Consider the following 21,481-nt stretch of genomic DNA (forward strand, 5'->3'; position numbering starts at 1 on the left):
CCTTTTTTCACAAGTGCCTAGAACTTTATTCATAAAGTTATAAGATCCTTTCAGTGTCTCTTTCTGGCAGTTGAATAGTCTCATAAGCTTAAATCATAAAGACACTTTTAATATGCATTCACAATAAGGACATTAGCAAATCTGACAGATCAAATGAAATCATGTTTGTTTTCTACAACATACTACTGATTAATAACAATTGCTATATCAAGCATAAATACTGACAAATATTAGACTTACACAACACGACAGATGACATTTCTTCACATATCTACCATAAAAAAAATCATCCAATTTCTATTTTCCATTCAAGCTCCTGTCAATGTGTCCATATTTTAAAAATTCTGTATTTCATCCACTTCTTCTATCTTTTAGCATACAGCTTGTTACTCTTGCACACAAAGGCCAACAGATGTTGAGAAAAGTCAGATTAGACAAGATATTAATTTACACTCTGGATGCACTCTCCAGTAGCACTTCAGGAGTTTGCAGCCTTGTTCTGGATCACTGAGTGGATCTTTCTCAGGTTCTGTCGGACTCTGACAAACTCCATCAACTGAGCTTCCTCTGGTGTTTTCTCCTCTTGTTCATTCTGCCTCTGACAAGAAAATAAAGAAAACAAGAGAAACGTTATTCATGTAAAGATGGTTAAACGCATTACCTCAAGATGAGGGCCGCATTGAAGGATTTTGTGAGACAGGAAATGGAAATGATCTCTGTTTTGACAGTTTCTCTAGTTTTCAGCTATCTGTCCTGACTAAAACAGGATTTTTTTCTAAAATTGTTTCCAGTATATAAATCTATCCATTATTTGTGTGAATAAAAGGTCTTGCATCTGTATAGTGGCCCCGAGGATTAGCCACATCAGCCCGGTGGTCTTCCAAGTGGACAGAAAGGTTCCCCAAAAAGCATCCAAACGGCAGTTCAGGTGTTGCCATTTTGCACAAAATTGACAAGAAAACCCTTACAACATGCAACATCTGGCCAAGGACAAGTAACAAAGACATTTACACTCACCAAGAAATTTATTAGGATTACCTGTGTAATCTAATGCAATCCAATACAACAACTCTGCCATAAATTCTACTTTTATGAAGCTTATACATTTTCAGTTTTTGTTAACATTGTCAGAAAGATGATAGTTCTACTTTATGTTTATTATTGAGGTCGTTTTGGGTGGTGATGTACTGGAGTGAATTATATTTAAAAGTGTTCCTAATATTTACTAACCTGAGGGAGACAAAAATTAACTTCACTGATTTGTCCACGTCCTGTAACTGTAAATTATTTTCCAAGAATGTGCTGTTGGACATTTATACAACAAGTATTTTCTATTGAGCATGACTGTGTACTCTACATTCAGAACTGGGGTCTTTTTCAAGAAGCAGGTTTACTGAGTTATCTGGATATCCAGTTTATTCCCCTGAACATTGAACCTCAATTAAACTGTGCCCTATGTATGCTTTATTAATGCTGATAAATGCTGATTAAATGTTGACTTGCCAGGAGTATTGGATTGGACATTGTAGTTTATTTTTGCTTTTCCTGATGAAAATGTATTCATCATATTAGTACATTTGCCAGTTAATACTGATTCATGATGTATAAACATAGCAAAGTAAGTGAAATTACATTGAAAATGCTCACACTTTTTAAAATGTTAAGAAACATAAAGAATGGTTGTATAACTATCTACAGTATAAAAATAACAAGGAAAAAAGTCCTCTATAACTTCCTGTACATATAATCCTATAACTTTGGGGACAAAAATAAACAGACTAACTCAACTTAAACATTTTTAAATGTATTTAAACTACTTAAGACATGATTTCATCAGTGTTATTTTGACTCATCAGTGTTATTAAGACTTTTGATTATTGTTGTAAAGTTATGAATGCTCTATAGGAGGAGTTAACAAAGACATTAATGACCACATAAAAATGTCCTTAAATCTGCTTACAACTACATTGTAGTGTGTAATAAACCATTTATTAATTGTTTTTATGCTGCTTATAAATGCCGACTATAAATAAACATGACTTACTACCTGGAGTTGTTTCTGCTGACGTCTGAATAGCTCATCCTCCAGAGGAGTCCTGGTGTGTCCCTCCTCTTCTCGGCCAGTCTGCACCCTCTTCCTCCTCTCCAGCACCTGCTGAAGTTCTGACCTGCTGCTCAGCACCAGACCTCTGAGCCCATAGAGGACAGAGACAGAGCTGGAGTTAGAAAAGTTAAAGGACAGATGGTTTATAGACATTATCATAGGGTCAGGTTTTCTCAAATTTGAAATATGGACAAACAGGTTAAATTTTAACCCTTATTTTACAGTTGACATAATCACCATTCAATCAGCCAACTCACATGGAGTAGATTATGTAAATGTAGAGTATTTACAGTATTAGTATTTGGCGTCTAAGCTCTGACTTCATCACTCCCCACAAGGAAACACTGAGCTAAGCAGAGTAGGGAGTGGGGAGTGACAACTAACTTCCCCCTAAAACCACATTACATTCAGAGCCCAATGCCAGCCACTATGAGGAATCTGCTGTCGCCATGTGTCCATTCCCCTAAAAGGCACCTCAAAACATGAGGGGGATCCAATGAAATGAGATGGATAAATCTAAACCCAGTAGTCCACCTGGTATGCAGCAAACAGCTGAGACAGCAAATAATAAAATCCCAAATTCATGGCTCAGGACAGATAATTTCTTTTTATCAGCCATTTTTGTAGATGACCAACAGTTTAGATTGGCAGAAAGTGGCTTTCAATCTGACTGATATAAAGAATACCCCCCAAAACAAAGAAACACCCTCTAACACCACTGAACAACTAGTATGACAGCAACATAAAGCATGTGCCAGATGAAGTAGGAAATGATCTCAATTGCCACACAAACTTAATTCACAATTGACAGCTTGTAGGTAAGAGAAGCATAAGAGTAGAAACTAAACATTTGCAAGATATGGCCACCAGCAGATCAGTGGGACTGCAACTGAGGGACAAAAAATTAAAGCGCAAGACTCCTGAAATCAACGTGATATAATCATCTAGATTGTTTCATGAGAGAAGAGTCCTCACTCTGTTGGAGTAGTTGGAAGAGCACAGAGCACTGTTTGTGTAAATGTGAAACTTGCTCCATGTGTAAGTCTGCTGTTTTGTTGACCCAACTATCCACCCCAACCTCCTTCCTACGTGGACTATGTCTGTATGTAACAAATGTATTGTATGGTGTATGAATGCAAATATATAGAAATACAGGTTGTTTTGGGGCACTGGCCTAACCTTAACCCTAACCCTAACTCGAATCCTAACCCTAACCCTAACCCTAACCCTAACCCTCACCCTAACCCTAACCCTAACCCTCACCCTAACCCTAACCCTAACCCTAACCCGGATCCTAACCCTAACCCTCACCCTAACCCTCACCCTAACCCTGATCCTAACCCTAACCCTTCCTACGTGGACTATGTCTGTATGTAACAAATGTATTGTATGGTGTATGAATGCAAATATATAGAAATACAGGTTGTTTTGGGGCACTGGCCTAACCTTAACCCTAACCCTGATCCTAAGCCTAACCCTGATCCTAACCCTCACCCTAACCCTCACCCTAACCCTGATCCTAACCCTAACCCTTCCTACGTGGACTATGTCTGTATGTAACAAATGTATTGTATGGTGTATGAATGCAAATATATAGAAATACAGGTTGTTTTGGGGCACTGGCCTAACCTTAACCCTAACCCTGATCCTAAGCCTAACCCTGATCCTAACCCTCGCCCTAACCCTCACCCTAACCCTGATCCTAACCCTAACCCTTCCTACGTGGACTTTGTCTGTATGTAACGAACGTATTGTATGGCGTATGAATGCAAATATATGGAAATACAGGTTGTTTTGGGGCACCGGCCTAACCTTAACCCTAACCCTAACCCTGATCCTAACCCTAACCCTAACCCTAACCCGGATCCTAACCCTAACCCTAACCCTAACCCGGATCCTAACCCTAACCCTAACACTAACCCTGATCCTAACCCTGATCCTAACCCTAACCCTAACCCTGATCCTAACCCTAACCCTAACCCTGATCCTAACCCTAACGCTAACCCTAACCCTAACCCTGATCCTAATCCTAATCCTAACCCTAACCCTGATCCTAATCCTAATCCTAACCCTGATCCTAATCCTAATCCTAACCCTGATCCTGTCATTTTTCTTCAGAAGACAGTCTTCTTGTGGCTAACTACATATCTAGGAAGACGATGTCACTATCCTTAATCATACCTACAAAGTGTGGAAACAGTGTTGTCAATGATCACAACACCAGACCTATTTGAATCTATGAACATTTCAGAAATGTTGCTGGTGATAAATTGGAAACCAGGAACCACATTTCTCCTGGTAAATTGCAGTGGTGGAATGTGACAAAGTACAACTCAAGTATAATTTCATGCTACTTTATACTTCCATCCCACTACATTTCAGAGGGAAATATTGTATTTTTACCGCACTATATTAATGTCACAGCTGTAGTCACTAGTTCCTTTCCAGATCCAGATTCAAGAGAACTTCATTGTCAACTAGTCTATATACAAGTAAGGGAGAGGAATGAAATTTCATCTCTCAGGGGTCAATGGTGCTACATGTAACATTTAAGCAGTGCAAATCATTTTACAGGTAAAACATGATGCATTTCATATGCTTTCACATTTGTAATAAGATCACTTTGAGATCTGTTTTCACTTAAACATTAAAGGATCTTTTTTGTTTGTCAGTTTCAAAAGTCACATTGTTGTTTAAAAAAGTAATCAAATATTAATATAATTGTAAACTTGGGGCATTAAGATAAATTGAAGTTCTGTTAAAAAGTCTTTCTGGTTGTAACTTTGTAAACTGTGAGGTCAGATTAACAGGCAGCAACACTGAGATCCAATGCTTTCACTGATACAGTGTGTGCTGTCAGGACAAGCCGATGGTGGAGCCAGGTCAGTAGATATCACTTTACACTGCTTCATGCTCCCAGTGGCCTAGAGGACTGCAGCAGCATGGAGAGAAGGTGTATGATTGCAAGTCTGTGAGAGAAAGAATGAGACTCTCATGTATTCTTAATGACACCTGCTTTAGAGAATAATGACGGAAGAGAGAGGCGTTCCATACACTACAATGATGGAAACAAAGTAAACAAATCCTTTGAAAAAGCCGACTAAAGATTATATAGTAGCTCTTTAGTCAGGTCCTCATCTTACAAAGGAATAACCATAAAATCTTGTTAATATTTTACAAAGGATTTGATCATTTTGTTTCTGCTGTAAGGTACCTACCGTTTGTGGGCCAGCAGCAGTTCTTTGTGAAGCTCATTGTGGGTCCTGGAAGCCTTAATGGGGTTCGACTGACCTGAAGAGGCCTCAGCTCTGACTCTATTATCTAACAGAGAGATCACATGACTTTTTTAGGATGATATCCATTGTGACTGTAACCCATGAAAACAGCGCTGAATTCCTCAAATGAAACAGATCATCTTCACACGACTGAGCAGAAGGGAGAAATGAAGAAGACTATGTTGGGCTGCTCATGATTTTGCTGCTATCACTGTCTGACAAATTGTGAACATATCAGTGATATTTAAATGTTGCCATGATCTTTACAAAGTAGCAAAAACTCACAAGTAAAGGTGTCACTTTCCTCACTGAATAATGAGTAACACATCATCACTAATTGGCAACGCCACTGAATGTGCATCCCGTAGTATTGAGCAGCTGTGGTGTCACAATGATTGCTTGGCTGCTAATGACATGCCACATTTAGGACCTAAAAATTCTGTTAGAGGAATAGTTCAACACGTTCTGAAATACAGTTATTGGCTTTATTTCTGATAGTGTGATAAGACGTCCAATATCAGTCTCAAGTCTGTGCATGAAGTACGAAGATGGAGTCAAGACATGGTTAGCCTAGCTTGTCCCGACGCTAGTCTGGCTCTGCCCAAAGTGGAAAGTTGCCTACCAACACCACTAAAGCTCACTAATGAACATGTTTTATCTTGTCTTTTAAAATTCTTATACAAAGAGAAATGTATGCATGACAGTTTGTGGTTACAGGGGGAGTTATGGAGGAAGAATAAAATAGCGGGCACAGTGATTGTGTGCAGCTTCCTGAAGTACAGAACATGTACAGAAACCAAAACCCAAACCCGCACTCACACGGGCAGATGTATAAACTGTTGTGATAATAGACATAAATCCACCTAAAACCACAAACTGAGGTTTTTACTTTTCTCGCCCTTTTTCAGCACCTTTTTTGGAAAAATATTTTTTTAAGATACGACACACTCTCACACTCGTCCTGTTGGGAAAGTTTCCCTGAGATACCATTAATCTAAAGAGAGGAGAGTTCTCATCCTTATAGCCTTTTCTCTAGCACAGTTGAAAAGATACCATTAAAGCAGAATGTAAATCACACATTTGTGTATCTTGTTATCAGTCACATAGTCACACTCTTTCCTGTCAGGCTGTTGGAAGCATTGAAATTATTTTCTCCAGCAGATACCATTTTTTAGACCGTCTTTTTGAGTGAAGTGTAATCTCCATAGACAGTTGGTCAAATCACACAAATCTCCCACTGTTTATATGTTCTGAACTTATTAACTGTATCGATATTGACTGATCGGCTCCCAGTTTGCCTGTGAGCTCGCTGGTTTCACTACAGACAGGGTAAATGAAATCAATGAATCAATAAACAAACGCTGTTGATTTCTTCCCGTAAAGCCTTCATGAATACTCAAATAAATTTCAGTAAATTTCTGCTGCCAGTCAGTGCAGACAGTTCGGCTGGCCGCTGCCAACTCCTCAGGAGCTGCAACCGACAGACAGCTGGTTCTGTGGACAGACATCCGAACGCAGGCTGGCTCTCGCTGTCTGTGTGGATTGGCCATAACAGACACACCATATACTGACCTGGAGACACTCGCTATCCTAGCAACATCAATACTACAAACAACCCATAATGCAACACCCTCTCTAGAAGCTGATGTTACATCGATATTCTCTCCATTAAAAATGGATCTCTGATCTCGTGAACATGTAATTGTCCAGTCCTTGAATATAAGACAACCTTTACTTTTTCAAATGTACAGTCATTTTTGGAATAAAACATTGTCTTATATCTGGGCCAATACATTAACATTAGTGAGCTTTAGAGGTGTTGGTTTGTTGTTTCCCCTGGTTTCACTATGCAAACCATGTCCTGACACCATCACTGGTTTTGGACAGGGAGGAGGACAATCTTTCCTTATTCAAATCAAGTGTTTAAGGATAGATAATGTACAGATTGTAAAGCCCCTGAGGCAAATTTGTGATTTGTGAAATTGGGCTGAATAAATAAAAGTGTACTTGTCTTGAACACACAGACATGAGCCTGATATCTATCTCCTCATCTCACCCTCAGAAAGAAAAGGTAAATGAAAAGACTTTCCTCATTTTGTACATTTCTGGGGCATGGCATATCTGAAACATATGTATGAAGGCTGTGCTCTAAAAATGGACCAGGAATCAGTATACAATATGTTAAGGGTTTTTTTTAGGCTTGAGATATAAACGTGCAGCATAGAAGATATTTTCTAATGCCAGGTTCATGTCACATGGGATGGATAATAGAGAGGGGAAAGATTCCTGTGTTTGCAACTTTCAAGTGTTCATGTAGGTCAACTCAAGACAGTTGTATGATTACAGAGTTGGTCGAGGGAGGGTTAAAATTCTGAGTTTCATTTTTGCCATTACGACTTTGAGGTTGACGTGAATACTATTTACAAGTTTGGATCTTGTAATTGCAATAATTCCAATATAACATGAACGCAGCATTATCATCTCTGTGGGAAGGAAATGAAGACAGAATTCTCAAGCCACCTCATACGTCCATCTCGTTTTATTCAAGATGTACTGACCTCTTCTGTGACTGTTGTTCTGTGGATGAGTGCTGTTTATCATCCTGTCTCTGGAGACCGGCTGGATTTCCACATGTGCTTGATTATTGTCGTTAGGAAATGAACCATTGAGGGACATGGTGCCCTGGAGTTGAGGTGTATTCAGTTATACTAAGAAGCTTGGGCATAGGGCAGGGTAGTTTGGCAGTGGTAGGAGACAGAAGGAAGGGGCAGAAGTAGTTCTCAGTGCATGAAAAGGCTCGATGAAGGGCAGCACCCAAGGACCTGGTGTAGAGCACCAGCTCCTGCTGCATGCTGGGGAGCTGGTGGGGGGAGAGGGAGCAGAGGGTGGTGACTGGCTCAGCATCATGCGAAGAAAGATTGAAATCAGAGAGCAGAGTAGACAGAGATACAGTAGTGTGGAAACAGATAGCTTAAGTAGAGATGCATAATGTATCCTGAGTGTGCGCAGGTGTATATGTAAATGACTGATCAGAGCAGATAAGCAATAGCAGAATGACAGAGATTCACTATCAAAATGGCCAGCTAGCTCACTGAACCAGAAAAGAGAGAAGGAGAAGAAAATAAATGGTGTAGCATTTCAGAACTAGAAAATATAGAAACTGATGAAAAACTCAAACTATGCCCGAAGAAGAAAAACACACATATACTGTATACAAACACTAGTATTTGCATGAATTTGTAACCAGCACTGAAGCTGCTCTCTTGGGTTCACGTATTTTACTTGAAAGAGAATTACAGTCATAATACTAGCAAATATTCTGGAGTATATAGATAAAATGTAATACATTGTGCATAAAATTCATTTTGTGTTAAAAATGATAAATTATTAAAATGCAGACTAGCATTTCTTGTGACACATTAGATCCTGATCATTGAGGATGCTCCTTAATATTAAGGCCTTGTTGAAATATAAGGAGGTCACTGACACCGAAGAGGAATGACACATCTAGAAACTTTAGCAGCTGCATGCAGCATATACTTCAGACAATGCAGTCGAATCTAAAGGAAAACGCATGCAGGCTTCAGACCTACCTGTGCTGGTCTGGTCCTTCATGAGAGGCTGTGAACATTAGCCATAGTGTGAAGCAGACAGACAGTGATACTATTGAGAGTAGTGTTACTTGAGAGTATTGAATGTGACACTGAATTACTGTCACAGTCCACCGGGAGACACTGTTTGACAACTAAGATTAAGCAACACTGCTGATGGTGCTGTTACCAGTTTATATACAACATGCATGGAATCAGCTCTGCAACGTACTGCGTGAAGTATTCTCATCTGAATATTAAGCTGCTAGAAACTTAAAATTGTTCATTTGATACTAAATACATTTGTGTTAGCGGTGAATTAATTCTATTGTCTTTATTCTGCTGTTCAAATACACAGTCTGAATATTTGAGAATTGTAGTATCACCTTTGTTTGTGATATACAGGTTCATGAGTTCATTAGCTCCCTACTCAGATCTTTATTGTCATATGCACTGAGAACAATGATAATGATATATGATATACTTACTCTACGCTTCTTATTGGATGTGAAGTGTTCACTACTGTACTGTTTGCCAGATGGCTAAAGTGTGAACAGGCTGTGTTGGGGTGAGCAGGGTTGCTGATGATGTTTGGGGCCTTCCTGTGGACCCTGGTCCGGCAGATGTCCTGCAGTGGCAGAAATGCCATGCCTGAGATAACCTAGGCAGGGATTTGCAGTTGCCATACCAGGCCATGCTACAGCTGGTGAGGATGCTCTCTGTGCATCTGTAGAAGCTGCTGAGGATTCTGGGTGACATTCTGAATTTCTTCACTCTCCTCAGGAAGTATAGACATTGTGTGATGTTGTGGGACCAGGTGAGGTCATTGCTGATGTAGACGCAGAGGAATTTAAAGTTGGTCACCCTCTCTATCTCAGACTGGGGCCACAATCATCTCTTTTGTTTTGCTAACATCCAGGGATAGGTTGTGGTCCCTACACCATGTCACAAGATCTGCCACCTCCCTTCTATGATGGTGACACACTGACCTGGAGGCTTGTGATGAATATTACAGAGGAAGAATCCTGTGGAAGCAAAGAATGGCCATGAGGATTTGAGTCTTATAAGGAGCTGAAAAACTGATTTAATAGAAATTTAATCACTACTAAATTCTTAATGTTGAAATGAAAACACCACTGATTTCATAGCACTGAAATATTTGAATACTTCGAAAACCATCTATCTGAATTTATGTGGTCTGAATTTGTTTTGCCTAATGAAATAGTTTAAGTAGTGTTAATGTAATTTTCAAAAAAATTCATTCTACTAACTTAAATATTTTGTGTTTCTATGACATTTTCCTCCTTTTTGAATTAATTAAATAATTAAATTAAATTAAATCATTTTTGATTAACTTGAACTATTTTGCAGATTAAGTAAGCACAACTTAAAAGTATAATTTCACTGTACTCATTTCTATTGTTATAACATTAGTGTGTGTCTGACATCAGTAATATCAGTATCGTTAGTGCGTTTGGTGAGGGATAATAGGAAAGCATCCAACCGGTTTATGTGAGCACGGTCAGGCTGAGGAGACTATTACATATGCAATCATAGATTGTACTAAGTATGATCAAGAAAGACAATATATGAAAGAAGAACATAGGAAATAGATGTGCAGAGAGCCCAGTATTTATATTTGTATCTATATTTGTTGAGGAAGCAAAATTATTTATATTTGCATTTGAATAAAAGTGGAAAAGGTGTAAAAAATACATTTTTTGTATTTATTAGGCTTTTAATTTTAGGACATTAAAGTGTTAGGGTAAGTGTTTATGAATAAACTCTCATACTAAGGAGGTCCTCACACCAGTTTGCAAACTCCAGTCTCCCAGATCATAGACGACTGCGCTGACTACTGAGCTAAAACCAATCGCATTGCAAATGTGCAGACAGACCTCTACCTATTTATACACCCTTAACACAGAGACAGTACATCATGCAACATGTAGGGAAGAACTTCAAAGGTGATTGTTGCTTTGCACTTTTCATTTATTGCCTATTTTTTACAACCTAACTTTGTGGGAAGGAGAAGAGGAACAACAGGTTATAGAGAGTCCCTTGAGAGCACTTTGCGTGTGTCAGTAGTTCAGCTTTATCTCTGGGGAACACCCCCAACTCCAGGACTGATGTCCAAATAAGGAAATGTGCATCATGTAGCAGGTGGATGTGACTCCCCTTGTTGAGACCTGCTGAGAGACGTAACAGCGGAGCAGAGGAGAGACACTGAGATAGTGATGTAACCGACCTGCATGCTGGTATTTAACATGTTTTTTTTATTTCTTCCTGAAAACAAATAATTTTAAAATTATTTCTACAAAATAAAAAAAAAAACACCATTTGTGCTTTGCTGAATAACGTATTTGTATTTGGGCACACCCTTATTAGGAAGACTGGAGTTCAGGAGCTCAGGATTAAAACTTTAATGAACCTCATCAGCATCATTGGTCTCACTGTAAGTTTTAAATATTCATGTCTTCACATTTCTTTTTTTAAACATTTGTTAATATGTAGAGATTGATCATGTTGAGCTAACTGATGTTAGCCAAATAATTGCTAGCTGACATTAGCCAGCAGTTGACTCAGGAGATTAACAGAATTTAATTATTTGGACAAGCTTGAATTATTTGCACAAAGTTACTGTATGTGTACTGTATGTAATGTTAATTTAGATTATTTATAGCTAGAGATGTGGTCGTTGATGGCAAAGTAAGGCTTTCACTTTTTGTACTTTCAAATGTTCATTGAAACATGATGAATAATTAATCGTTTGCACCTTAAGCTTATTATCTATTCAAAATCAAAATGAGAGTAATGTAACATTACAAGGTCAAAGTCTGACCAACTGCTGCAGAACATTTGAAGTAGTGTGCCTTCAAAACCAGTAGGTGGTGGTCTTGCACTGCCAAGCTGAAGTTACAGCCCATGTACTGCATTTTAAAACAAAATAGAAGATACTAGCTAACAGTTAGCAAGCTAACACACCGTCGCCTCACTAAATTAAGTCATTTTTGCCCACATCAGCCACAAGACACGGACAGTTGTGTGTGTGCGTGTGTTGAATGAACACAACATTAATTCAAACTTGTTTAGAGGGACAGATTATAACAAAGCATTATATTTCTAACTTCTAACTGAAACCAGTCACAGTTGGAAGCTGAGGAAACATGTCATGATTAATTGTTAAGTAAGTGAAATGAGCTGGTTAAACCGAAGTTAATGTTGTATTTAGGGACGTGACTGACTGTGTAGTGAAATCTCTAAATACTTATTGGGGAGGCCATTTTGGGCATGTATTGTACACGAAAGAAAAATAAAACTCTGGGTTAGTACACAGTGTCCAGAATTTGCTCTCGCCAAGTGCCAGATATTTGTAAACACCATGGATTCTTTTGTGATTAGTATCTCTCATCATGGGAAATCCCCCAGCAGTCTAGGCTTATATAGAACCATCCCCTATAACTAGGGGATGGTCCAAGGCAAGCCTGGTCGGCCCTAACTATAAGCTTTATCAAAAAGGAAAGTTTTAAGCCTACTCTTAAACATAGAGAGGGTGTCTGCCTCCTGGACCCAAACTGGAAGATGGTTCCACAGGAGAGGAGCCTGATAGTTGAAGGCTCTGCCTCCTATTCTACTGCTGGAGACTCTAGGAACCACCAGTAAGCCTACATTCTGGGAGCACAGTATTCTAGTGGGGTAATAGGGTACTATGAGTTCTTTAAGATATGATGGTAAACTCCCAGATTCCTTATGGTGGAGCTGGAGGCCAGGGTAATGCCATCGACAGTAGCTATATCATTAGATAATGTGTTTCTAAGGTGTTTAGGGCCAAGCACAATAACTTCAGTTTTGTCAGAGTTTAGCAGCAGGAAATTGCAGGTCATCCAGGTCTTTATGTCCTTGAGGCATGCTTGGAGTTTAGGTAACTGATTGGTTTCATCTGGCCCCATTGATAAATATAATTGGGTATCGTCTGCATAACAATGAAAGTTAATGCAGTGTTTCCTAATAATATTGCCTAAAGGAATCATATACAAAGTGAATAGTATTGGTCCAAGAACAGAACCTTTTGCCTTCATGGAGGATTCATCATTAACATGTACAAACTGAAATTGATCTGATAAATAGGACTTAAACCAGTTTAATGCAGTTCCTTTAATGGCAATTAAATGTTCCAGTCTCTGTAATAGGATGTGATGGTCACTGGTGTGAAATACAGCACTAAGATCTAACAAGACAAGTACAGAGAGAAGTCCTTTGTCCAATGCAATTAGGTCTTTGTCTGTGTGCTGTGATGTGCGCTAAATCCTGACTGAAAATCCTCAAATAAGCAATTGTTATGTAAAAAGTCACATAACTGATTAGAGACTGCTTTCTCAAGGATCTTAGAGAGAAAAGGAAAGTTAGATAAAGGTCTATAGTTGGCTAAAACACCTGGTCCAGATTAGGTTTTTTAAGAAGACATTTAATTACAGCTACTTTAAAGGACTGTGGTACATAGCCTGTTACTAAAGACAGATTGATCATATCTAGTAGAAGAGTGTTAACTAAGGGTATGACTTCCTTAAGCAGCCTAGTTGGGATGGGGTCTAAGAGACAGGTCATCAACCTGTTTGGATGAAGTTAGTTCAGAAAGGTCGAGTGGAGAAAAGTAGTGTAAATATATATCAGGTTTTACAGCTGTTTCAAAGGTTACTGTGTTTGAGATGAAGGAATCTGTTCAGCACAGATGATGAGATGACAGCAGACAAACAAACTGTGGCTCCTTGCAGCTCACTCTAAATACAACACAGAAAAAGCTTTAGTGATTTAGGTTGTGAATTCATACAACCACTTTTACCTATCACCCTCAAAATACAAAAGTACTTTACTAAGTGTCATATTACCTAGTATCATTCACCTAATATGTTGGCTGACTCTGACTGACACAGCATGCAGCCAGTGAGGATTAGTCTGGTGCAGGTTGCTAACTGAAAATATAGTTTATCATGCAGGCTGCTGTCACTAACATAAAGACTTTACAGCCTGTTGATAATAACATTTGTTCCCTGTTGACCCTCATGTTACATCACATGAGCTACATTTGTTTACAGAAACAGGCTGGATGCTAACGCTAGCAAACCCCAGCAATAAAACACAGATGACACTGCGCACATCAGTTGTAATAATGTTAGCCACAAATACATGACGTTAGTGTTTACTTACAGTTGAAGTTGTCTCGGGGGAATCACTGTGACAATACTACCCTGTCTGTTAGCTAACGTTAGCCTGAGCTAGCAGTTTCTAAAACATTTCAGGTCATCAGGTTGCAACGTTGCAACATAGTGGTGCTGAAGAGCGACCAGTCACTCACTAGCTAAGATGGAAAGTCATGGAAATGTACTGTAGGTGTGCCTGTTTCTGCTTGTTGTTAAAGCAGTGGGGAACAGTATAGTGACTTTTGCAACTGCATTGCATACTGCCTTGTTGTTTTCGTTGCTCAGCTGTGGAGCCTCCTTAAAACATCCATGTTGGCAGCAGAAGTTCTTTATTGAGCGTCAGCCTGGCAGTGTGAGCCTGTGAGCGTCTGCTCAGGGCGAAGAAAACCTGAAGTTACAGATAAATTGCCACACACATTAACAAATCACCACATATTTGCAGATCTCTGCCAAAGAAGAAGTGTAGCAAAAGTTACATGTGAAAAAACAACCAACTGAGAGGCGTATCTACGTTTTAACTGATGACTCGTCTGTATTTCCAGCTCTTGGAGTGAAATAGGCTTTTCAGTCATTAACATGTAATGCATATTTACAGATTTGTCTAAGCATTCACGAATCTCACACACACAGATTCTGAACACACATCTGCAGATTCCTGTACTTTTAGCTCAACATAGTGACTCAGAGAAACTCTCTTCCTGTACCAAGCATTTTGTTCTTCTTGGAAACTGCACTGCAAAACTTCCCCAACCCAAAAGTCAATGGTTCAATTGTTTATCACTTTAGTCATTTCTATTTTAACTCTGTTTGTTCAGCTGTGTTACACTCAGTATAATGTTTCAGGTACTGAGGAACAATGAAGGTGTATGAGTAATACCGATTCATTCTACACAGTTTAAGTCTGCCTCCACTTCTTGTTCCTACAGTTTGATGTTTGAGCTTTTCTCTGCAGAATGACGTACACGCAGAGTTTGACACTAGAAGGCTGTTTTCATCTGCTGAACATGGAAAGTTTCTCCGAGCTCATTGAAAATCTGATTTTAAGGGGTGGGCCAACGAGCAGGATTTGTGACATCCCAGATAGTTTGGAAGCCAATCATGGTCCAGTAATTTACACAAGTGTGATGTGGAAACTTGAAGCCTCCAGTGCACAAACACTGAGAATTAACTTTACAATGAAGGAGGAGAAATCTGGTGTCCAACAGTTAAACTTCTGAAATGAAATATATTACATATTTTATAGTATTTATAGATTTTGGAATTTTTAATGGGGGAGAAAGAGTAGATGTCATTTTAAGGATTTTAACAAGATAATTTATTTTACAATAAAGATCTATTCTATATACATCTTAAAACATGTCTGGGGAGGATCTTTAAAGTTTGTGTTAACTGCATCTTGGAGGACTTGTTGTTTGGAAAGAGGATGCAGTATTAGGTTGCTTGTGGATGTTACACAGGTAGGAACTTTAGTATGGGTGCGTGACCCAGGGGCCTGGAATAAAGGGCGGAAGTCAAGCCAAAGAAACGTGTCGAGTAACAAGTTTAGTGTTGCTTTCCTCAGTAAGCTGATTTATTAAATGTCATGTACAGAAGAAACCTGGTTTCTATAATTGGGTTAGGGGATTAAAGAAAACTGGGGCTGTATTTATCAAGCTTCTCAGAGTAGAAAACCACAAAAGGAAAGAAACAAAGCTACTCACATGTGTTAAAAAGTCAATGTAGCCTATTAAGTAAATTAAAATAAAAGGTAAACCTAATGTGACTCAGCTGTGTGAAATCAGCCCCATTCAACCACATTGTTTTACAGTTGTCATACGTTGCAAACGGCGTGCTGTGGTCACCACTGTATGACATCTTTTCCTCCACCGTCCACTTCCCTTTTAAACCTGCAGTGAGGAACCGTTACATATAAATGAACAAAAGTCTCACACTGCAGCTTTAACTACACCAGACGTTAACTTCTGTTCCCACATGAGGGGAAAATGATTACTTCTCTAATGTCACAGTGTTGGGAAACGCACCATGTGAACAGCCTATCTTTAGCTTTAATAAATAATAAGATTTAAGACCTTATAAAAATATTTGACATGTAAGGAAATAAAGATTCATCAGTCTATCCAGCCAGCGAGACATGACTGTGTCCATATAAGTTTTAGTCTGTTCTCACATACGCAATATTTGTATAAGCACATTTATCACTTGATTTATCACGTTGTTTTTGGTAAAAAGAATCTGTCGATAAGCTTATTTCCATCAAGCTTTCATTAAACATCTCTCCTCTCACTGAATATGTGTGAAGCTCTAACAGGTCAGGACACCTCTGGAGCTCCACTACATATTGAGACAGGAGCAATTTCTTAAGTTAACAAAGTTGATAAAATGCTTCCTTGTCCTAAAAGAGACCAAAAACTGCTTCAATCTGAGAATCTTTGGCCAGTTAAGAGAGATTTCCTACTCTGAGCATTTTGATGGACTTGTTTTAACTTCTCCACCTTCAGCTCTTAAGTCTGCTTTGAATTATTTTTAGATAAAAACTTAGTGGTCCTAAAGTTAGGACTGATTTGTCCCATAACTCAGCCAGTTAGGAGCTACTTTGAGCAGGTTTCTCATTAACATGACAGTGATGAAAGCAGCTTACTGGAGAGAGCAGACTGTAACCTGGTTACCCAAGTTTACTTTATATTTGTCTAAATGATCAGATACTGTAACCTTTTTCTTTTTTCCACTCTTATCTGCATAGTAGTATGATATTTTACTCATAAAGTATATATTTCATCCTCAGTCTGTGTAGAGTAGATTAGTGTGGGCTGGGTGGAAAATAGCTGCCATGTCAAGACCTTTAAACTTAGAAGATATGACTGAATGAATTCACAGATGCAAAGCTTTCATCAAGGGTTTTATCCCCAGAAATCATATGAGTGTCTGCACAGACACTTCTGACTGACAGGAAGGCCTTCTGTCAGAAACTTCATAAAGATATCATGACACACACACACACACACACACACACACACACACACACACACACACACACACACACACACACACACACACACACACACACACACACACACACACACACACACACACACCAGAGACAGTTTATTGCAACAAAAGGATGCATTTTATTAAAACTTAAAATAAAGGTGTATAGAGATTAACCTCATTTCTTATCAGCATAAAATACAGTGAAGTTATACATACTATAAACTGATCTCAGACACTGTGACTGCAAGTGACACTTCAGGACAACAAGGGAAAACTAAATAAAATCAAACCACAGAAGGAAAACTTACTAGATGAAAGAAAACCTCCTTGATGATGTTATTCAGCCCACAGACCCCCCCTCCCCCCCCAGCTCACTGTTGATGTCTTCACATTCAGCACAGTGAGTCTCTGAACCTTCAACAGTGAGCTGAGTGTCATACATCTACACCACCGATGTGTCTACAATAGTATTAAAAACAAACACTGACAGTGGCCAACTACATTACATCATCATCATGGTCAATATTATTTCCATTCACATTTGTTTTGATGTAGAGGGGAAAGCTCCACTGGACAGGACAGAGTGACAATAGTTCAAACATTTGGCACCATTGTGGTAACAATGAGGACGTTATGGAATGATGTGGGGGAGGAATTACTGGAATGATAAAATATTAATGGAATTCACTATGTGTCCACCAGTAATGATGTTTCAGGGAAAATAAACCAGACTGTTGTTTCTTGTTACTCCTCCACTACATAATACAGTGTCAGCATAAAGCTGGATATAATCAGGGTTCATCATTTTTGTTTTTTACTTCTCTGAAGTTTTGAATATTTAGAATATGGGGAAATCTGTAACAAAAAATCCAACTTGTTACAGTGAACAGCAGCAAATAATAGTTTTTGATTGTGTGAGGACATGAAGATCAGTCTGAGAACCTGTTTACAGATCTACAGGTCTCTGTGAACGTCGGTCAAAACCAAAAACAACGTAGGGCTGCACGATTCATCAAAATAAGATCACAGTCTGCAATCATCAAACAGAGTTTTTCCTTAAGCTGCATCAACAAATGACAAACTACAGGAAGATGGAGCTCATGTCATGTTGAATTCTTCGGAACAATAAAAAGAGAAAAGCTGATCAAAGTCGCAAAAACTCCTCAACGCTCAACAACGCAGACATCTAGACTGCAACTCTGGAAAAAATGGTTTATATAAGAAGGGATGAAACACTGAGGACCTCTGTGTGTTCTGAGGTTATTAGTTACAATTTTCTAAGAATTTTTAAAAACACACACAGGAAATCATGATTAAAGTGTTCTGAAGAGCAGACGACACAATTATTTCTGAATTTAGCGTTTCATGCAGTTTCATATGAACTAATAACTGTGATTCTCATTCTGACCAGAATCAAGCAGCCCCACCTTATTGTATATTTATAGCAAACAGCAGGAAAAACATGCAGTAGACTTGACAAAACCCAAAATCACAACTACTCACTGACCATTCTCTACTTTACAGACATCTAGACACTCTTTTCCCCAGACGTCCTCCCAGCTCACCGATCACGTCTCAACACCCAACCATCAACAGTGAACTGGGAGGACGTTTCAAAATCCCTCGTCCTAGAAAAAGGTTTTCATCGTTTGATTATTCATTAGGAACATTTTAGTCATATTGTGCTGTGAAGTGCTGGCATGCATCATCAGTTGTATCAACACGACGGGAGTTTCTCACATTAACAACACTTAAGCTTAGAAAACACTGGCTCGAAAAATAATCTGAATTGCTCTGAGCAATGATACAAAATGTAAATTTAGTAAAGATTTAGATTATTTAAAGTGATAATCCTGAAGATTGTATAAAACTATGATATCTCACTGGTGTGTTATAAATAGATGAAGGATTAGTGAAGTTTTTCACTTTTATGCGTTACATCAATAAAACTTTTTTTTACTTCCGTTGCTTGAAAATGACTCATTTGGACAGAATTTTCAAGCAACTGAAGTAAAAAAAAGTTTTATTACTTGTTCATTTGTTTAAAGTGAAGAGTGACAGATATCAATTGTGTCCCAAATGTTTTGTAAAGGAAAAGTCTTGGTTCAAATGCTCACATGGTAGAGCTGGATTATCTTTACACAGATGATGGACCACTTTGAGTCTCTTCATATGAATCTCAGTAAGAATATGACCATGTAGTCTTCTGGGAAGACAATCTTCAGGATTAACACTGTAACATCAGCAGGAAAGGAAGCTGATGTTGAACTGAAGGTACAAGTCTAACAAGGTTAAATCTGCTATCTGTGGATTAAGACACTTACATCAAATGACCACGTAAGTGCAAATTGTGCAAATCACATAGCTAAAAGATTTACCTGATTCCAGACAATGGAAGTGAACCACACACCAGCTGGGTCTCACAACAATAGGAAATAAGCTGATTAGCATTTTAAGATCTGATTATCTTGGTAAGAAGTAAGATTGGTATGAATACAGCATTTCATATGAAACATGAGAGGAAGTACTATTCACATTTCTGCAGGAAGTCACACTTCCCCCTCACTCGCAGCACAGGGTGAGCTGTAGTACTGACGCTAAAACATCTAAATTCACATAACTTATGATTTTATAGTGACACAACAGTGAAAAAAAGCAGTGTAAGCTTTTCAAAGCAATATATAGTACTGTCTACATGCTGTAATGGCACATGTGATAATCTGTGTCAAACCTACTGGTTCATCAAGGGGAGAGAATTTCTTTAAAACAACAAAAAAGAAAAAAAGAAATAATAAAAAAGAAGCCTGGGCCTCATTTGCACAGTTTTGGCAATAATTCCTATCAGGTATGAAACCACACTCACTCACTTGTTGAGCTCTGGGTAAACAAGTCCAAACCACTGATCTGAAATGTTGTTTATGACCAACTGTGGTAAAACCAGAACCAGGAAAGAGTTAAACTTTCACTTCCAGATGACTGCTTTTGGCGGTCTCTGATGGTTCGTGTGGTTGGCGTGAACTGAGTCACTACATCCTCTCATCTTAGATGCTGGTGAATAAAAATGACAGAGCTGATAGGAATCATGACCAATAAACTAGTAAGACCTTCCACAACACGATAATGACTGACCACCACTACTACACACACACCCTGGAACATGAATACAGATAATACAGCTGGACTATTTGTTCTCAAGTAAACACTGGCTGAATGTGTGATACAAAGTTTACAACTGAGTGTAACTGTGGAATTAATACGAGTCGCTGTGTGAGTGTGAAGTCAAATACTCTTATTGTCAACAAATCTCATGTTTGGATCCAAACCAACAGTGAACTGATCTATTAACAAGTATTGCCTGATGTATCTTATTAAAAACACATCAGTGAGTCACTCCGCTGCACTGGGTGACTTGTTCCTTTGTCCCTGAAGACAGTGGTTACTGTAGCTTGTTTAGAAACGGCTCCAAAGACTAATGACAGCTATTATGTTTTCAGTCTCAGGAGAGGTTCCTAGTACGGCCGACGCCACTGAGCATGTGCAGGAACGCAGCTATGTTTACAGCTCTACTAGCTTGTTGTGTTACATATCACAACCTCTTGACTTTGTACTGAAGTTCTTGAAGAAATTTACAGTGTAGTACAGAGGTGATCAGTGGAGGATTGGATGTGAATATAATGTTAGTAGTTGTGTGTTCTGACCAGATGTTGTATCTGTTGTGTACAGCAGCAGACCGAGCATTAAGTTATCATATCATTATGATAATTGTTATTTTGTTAAATTACTGATAATAGTTACAATAATTATATTAAGTATTATTTTCTTTTAGTCATCATTCCATGTTGCTGTGGATTATGGGTAATTTTAGGAGTGACCAGACTCTCTGCTGGTCTGCAGAGAGTCTACAGAGAGTCTGCTTGAGGCCACTCGTGGACGTGATGAATGGTAGACATGGAGAAGCCCTCTGTAGTTGCAGATTGAATGTGTCTGTTACGTCTACAGATACTGTGAAGTGATATTTGGCATTTGGATTCAGCCTTAATTTAAAACGTCGAACATTAAACAAATGAAGGAATGACTGAACATACCGATAGCAGTACCGAACCAGGAAGCAGTACCAGTACCAGACTGGTCCTCCGTACCCATACTTTGTCATTTTAGCTACGGATCACAGATTTAAGATCCAAACAACAGACACTGAACATTCAGGCTGCATTAAACAAACACACACATGCTGAGTTGTGCATATTTTTTCAGGAACAGGTGAGACAATCAAATACTGTCCAGGAAGGCCGACTGGATGAACGAGTTCATGGGTTGGAAGGTTTC

General features: G+C 38.7%; 1 protein-coding gene across 2 annotated transcripts; it reads right to left on the minus strand.

Annotated features, from left to right (window-relative positions):
- Positions 1-26: 26 nt before the first annotated feature.
- On the minus strand, positions 27-14,260 carry si:ch211-218o21.4 (actin-associated protein FAM107A). Of its 2 annotated transcripts, none has more exons than XM_042409954.1 (6): positions 14,175-14,260; positions 9,458-9,994; positions 7,938-8,239; positions 5,323-5,425; positions 2,048-2,189; positions 27-598 (listed from the first exon to the last, which is right to left on the minus strand). In XM_042409954.1, the coding sequence occupies exons 3-6, from the start codon at positions 8,053-8,055 to the stop codon at positions 479-481; spliced, it is 483 nt and encodes a 160-aa protein (XP_042265888.1). In that variant the 5' UTR covers positions 8,056-8,239; positions 9,458-9,994; positions 14,175-14,260; the 3' UTR covers positions 27-478. The 2 variants fall into 2 exon arrangements, with proteins under 2 accessions (XP_042265888.1, XP_042265887.1); XM_042409953.1 differs by having other exon boundaries at positions 2,045-2,189.
- Positions 14,261-21,481: the final 7,221 nt, after the last annotated feature.

This window comes from Thunnus maccoyii, chromosome 4, assembly GCF_910596095.1.
Source record: "Thunnus maccoyii chromosome 4, fThuMac1.1, whole genome shotgun sequence".
Classification (NCBI taxonomy): Eukaryota; Metazoa; Chordata; class Actinopteri; order Scombriformes; family Scombridae; genus Thunnus; species Thunnus maccoyii.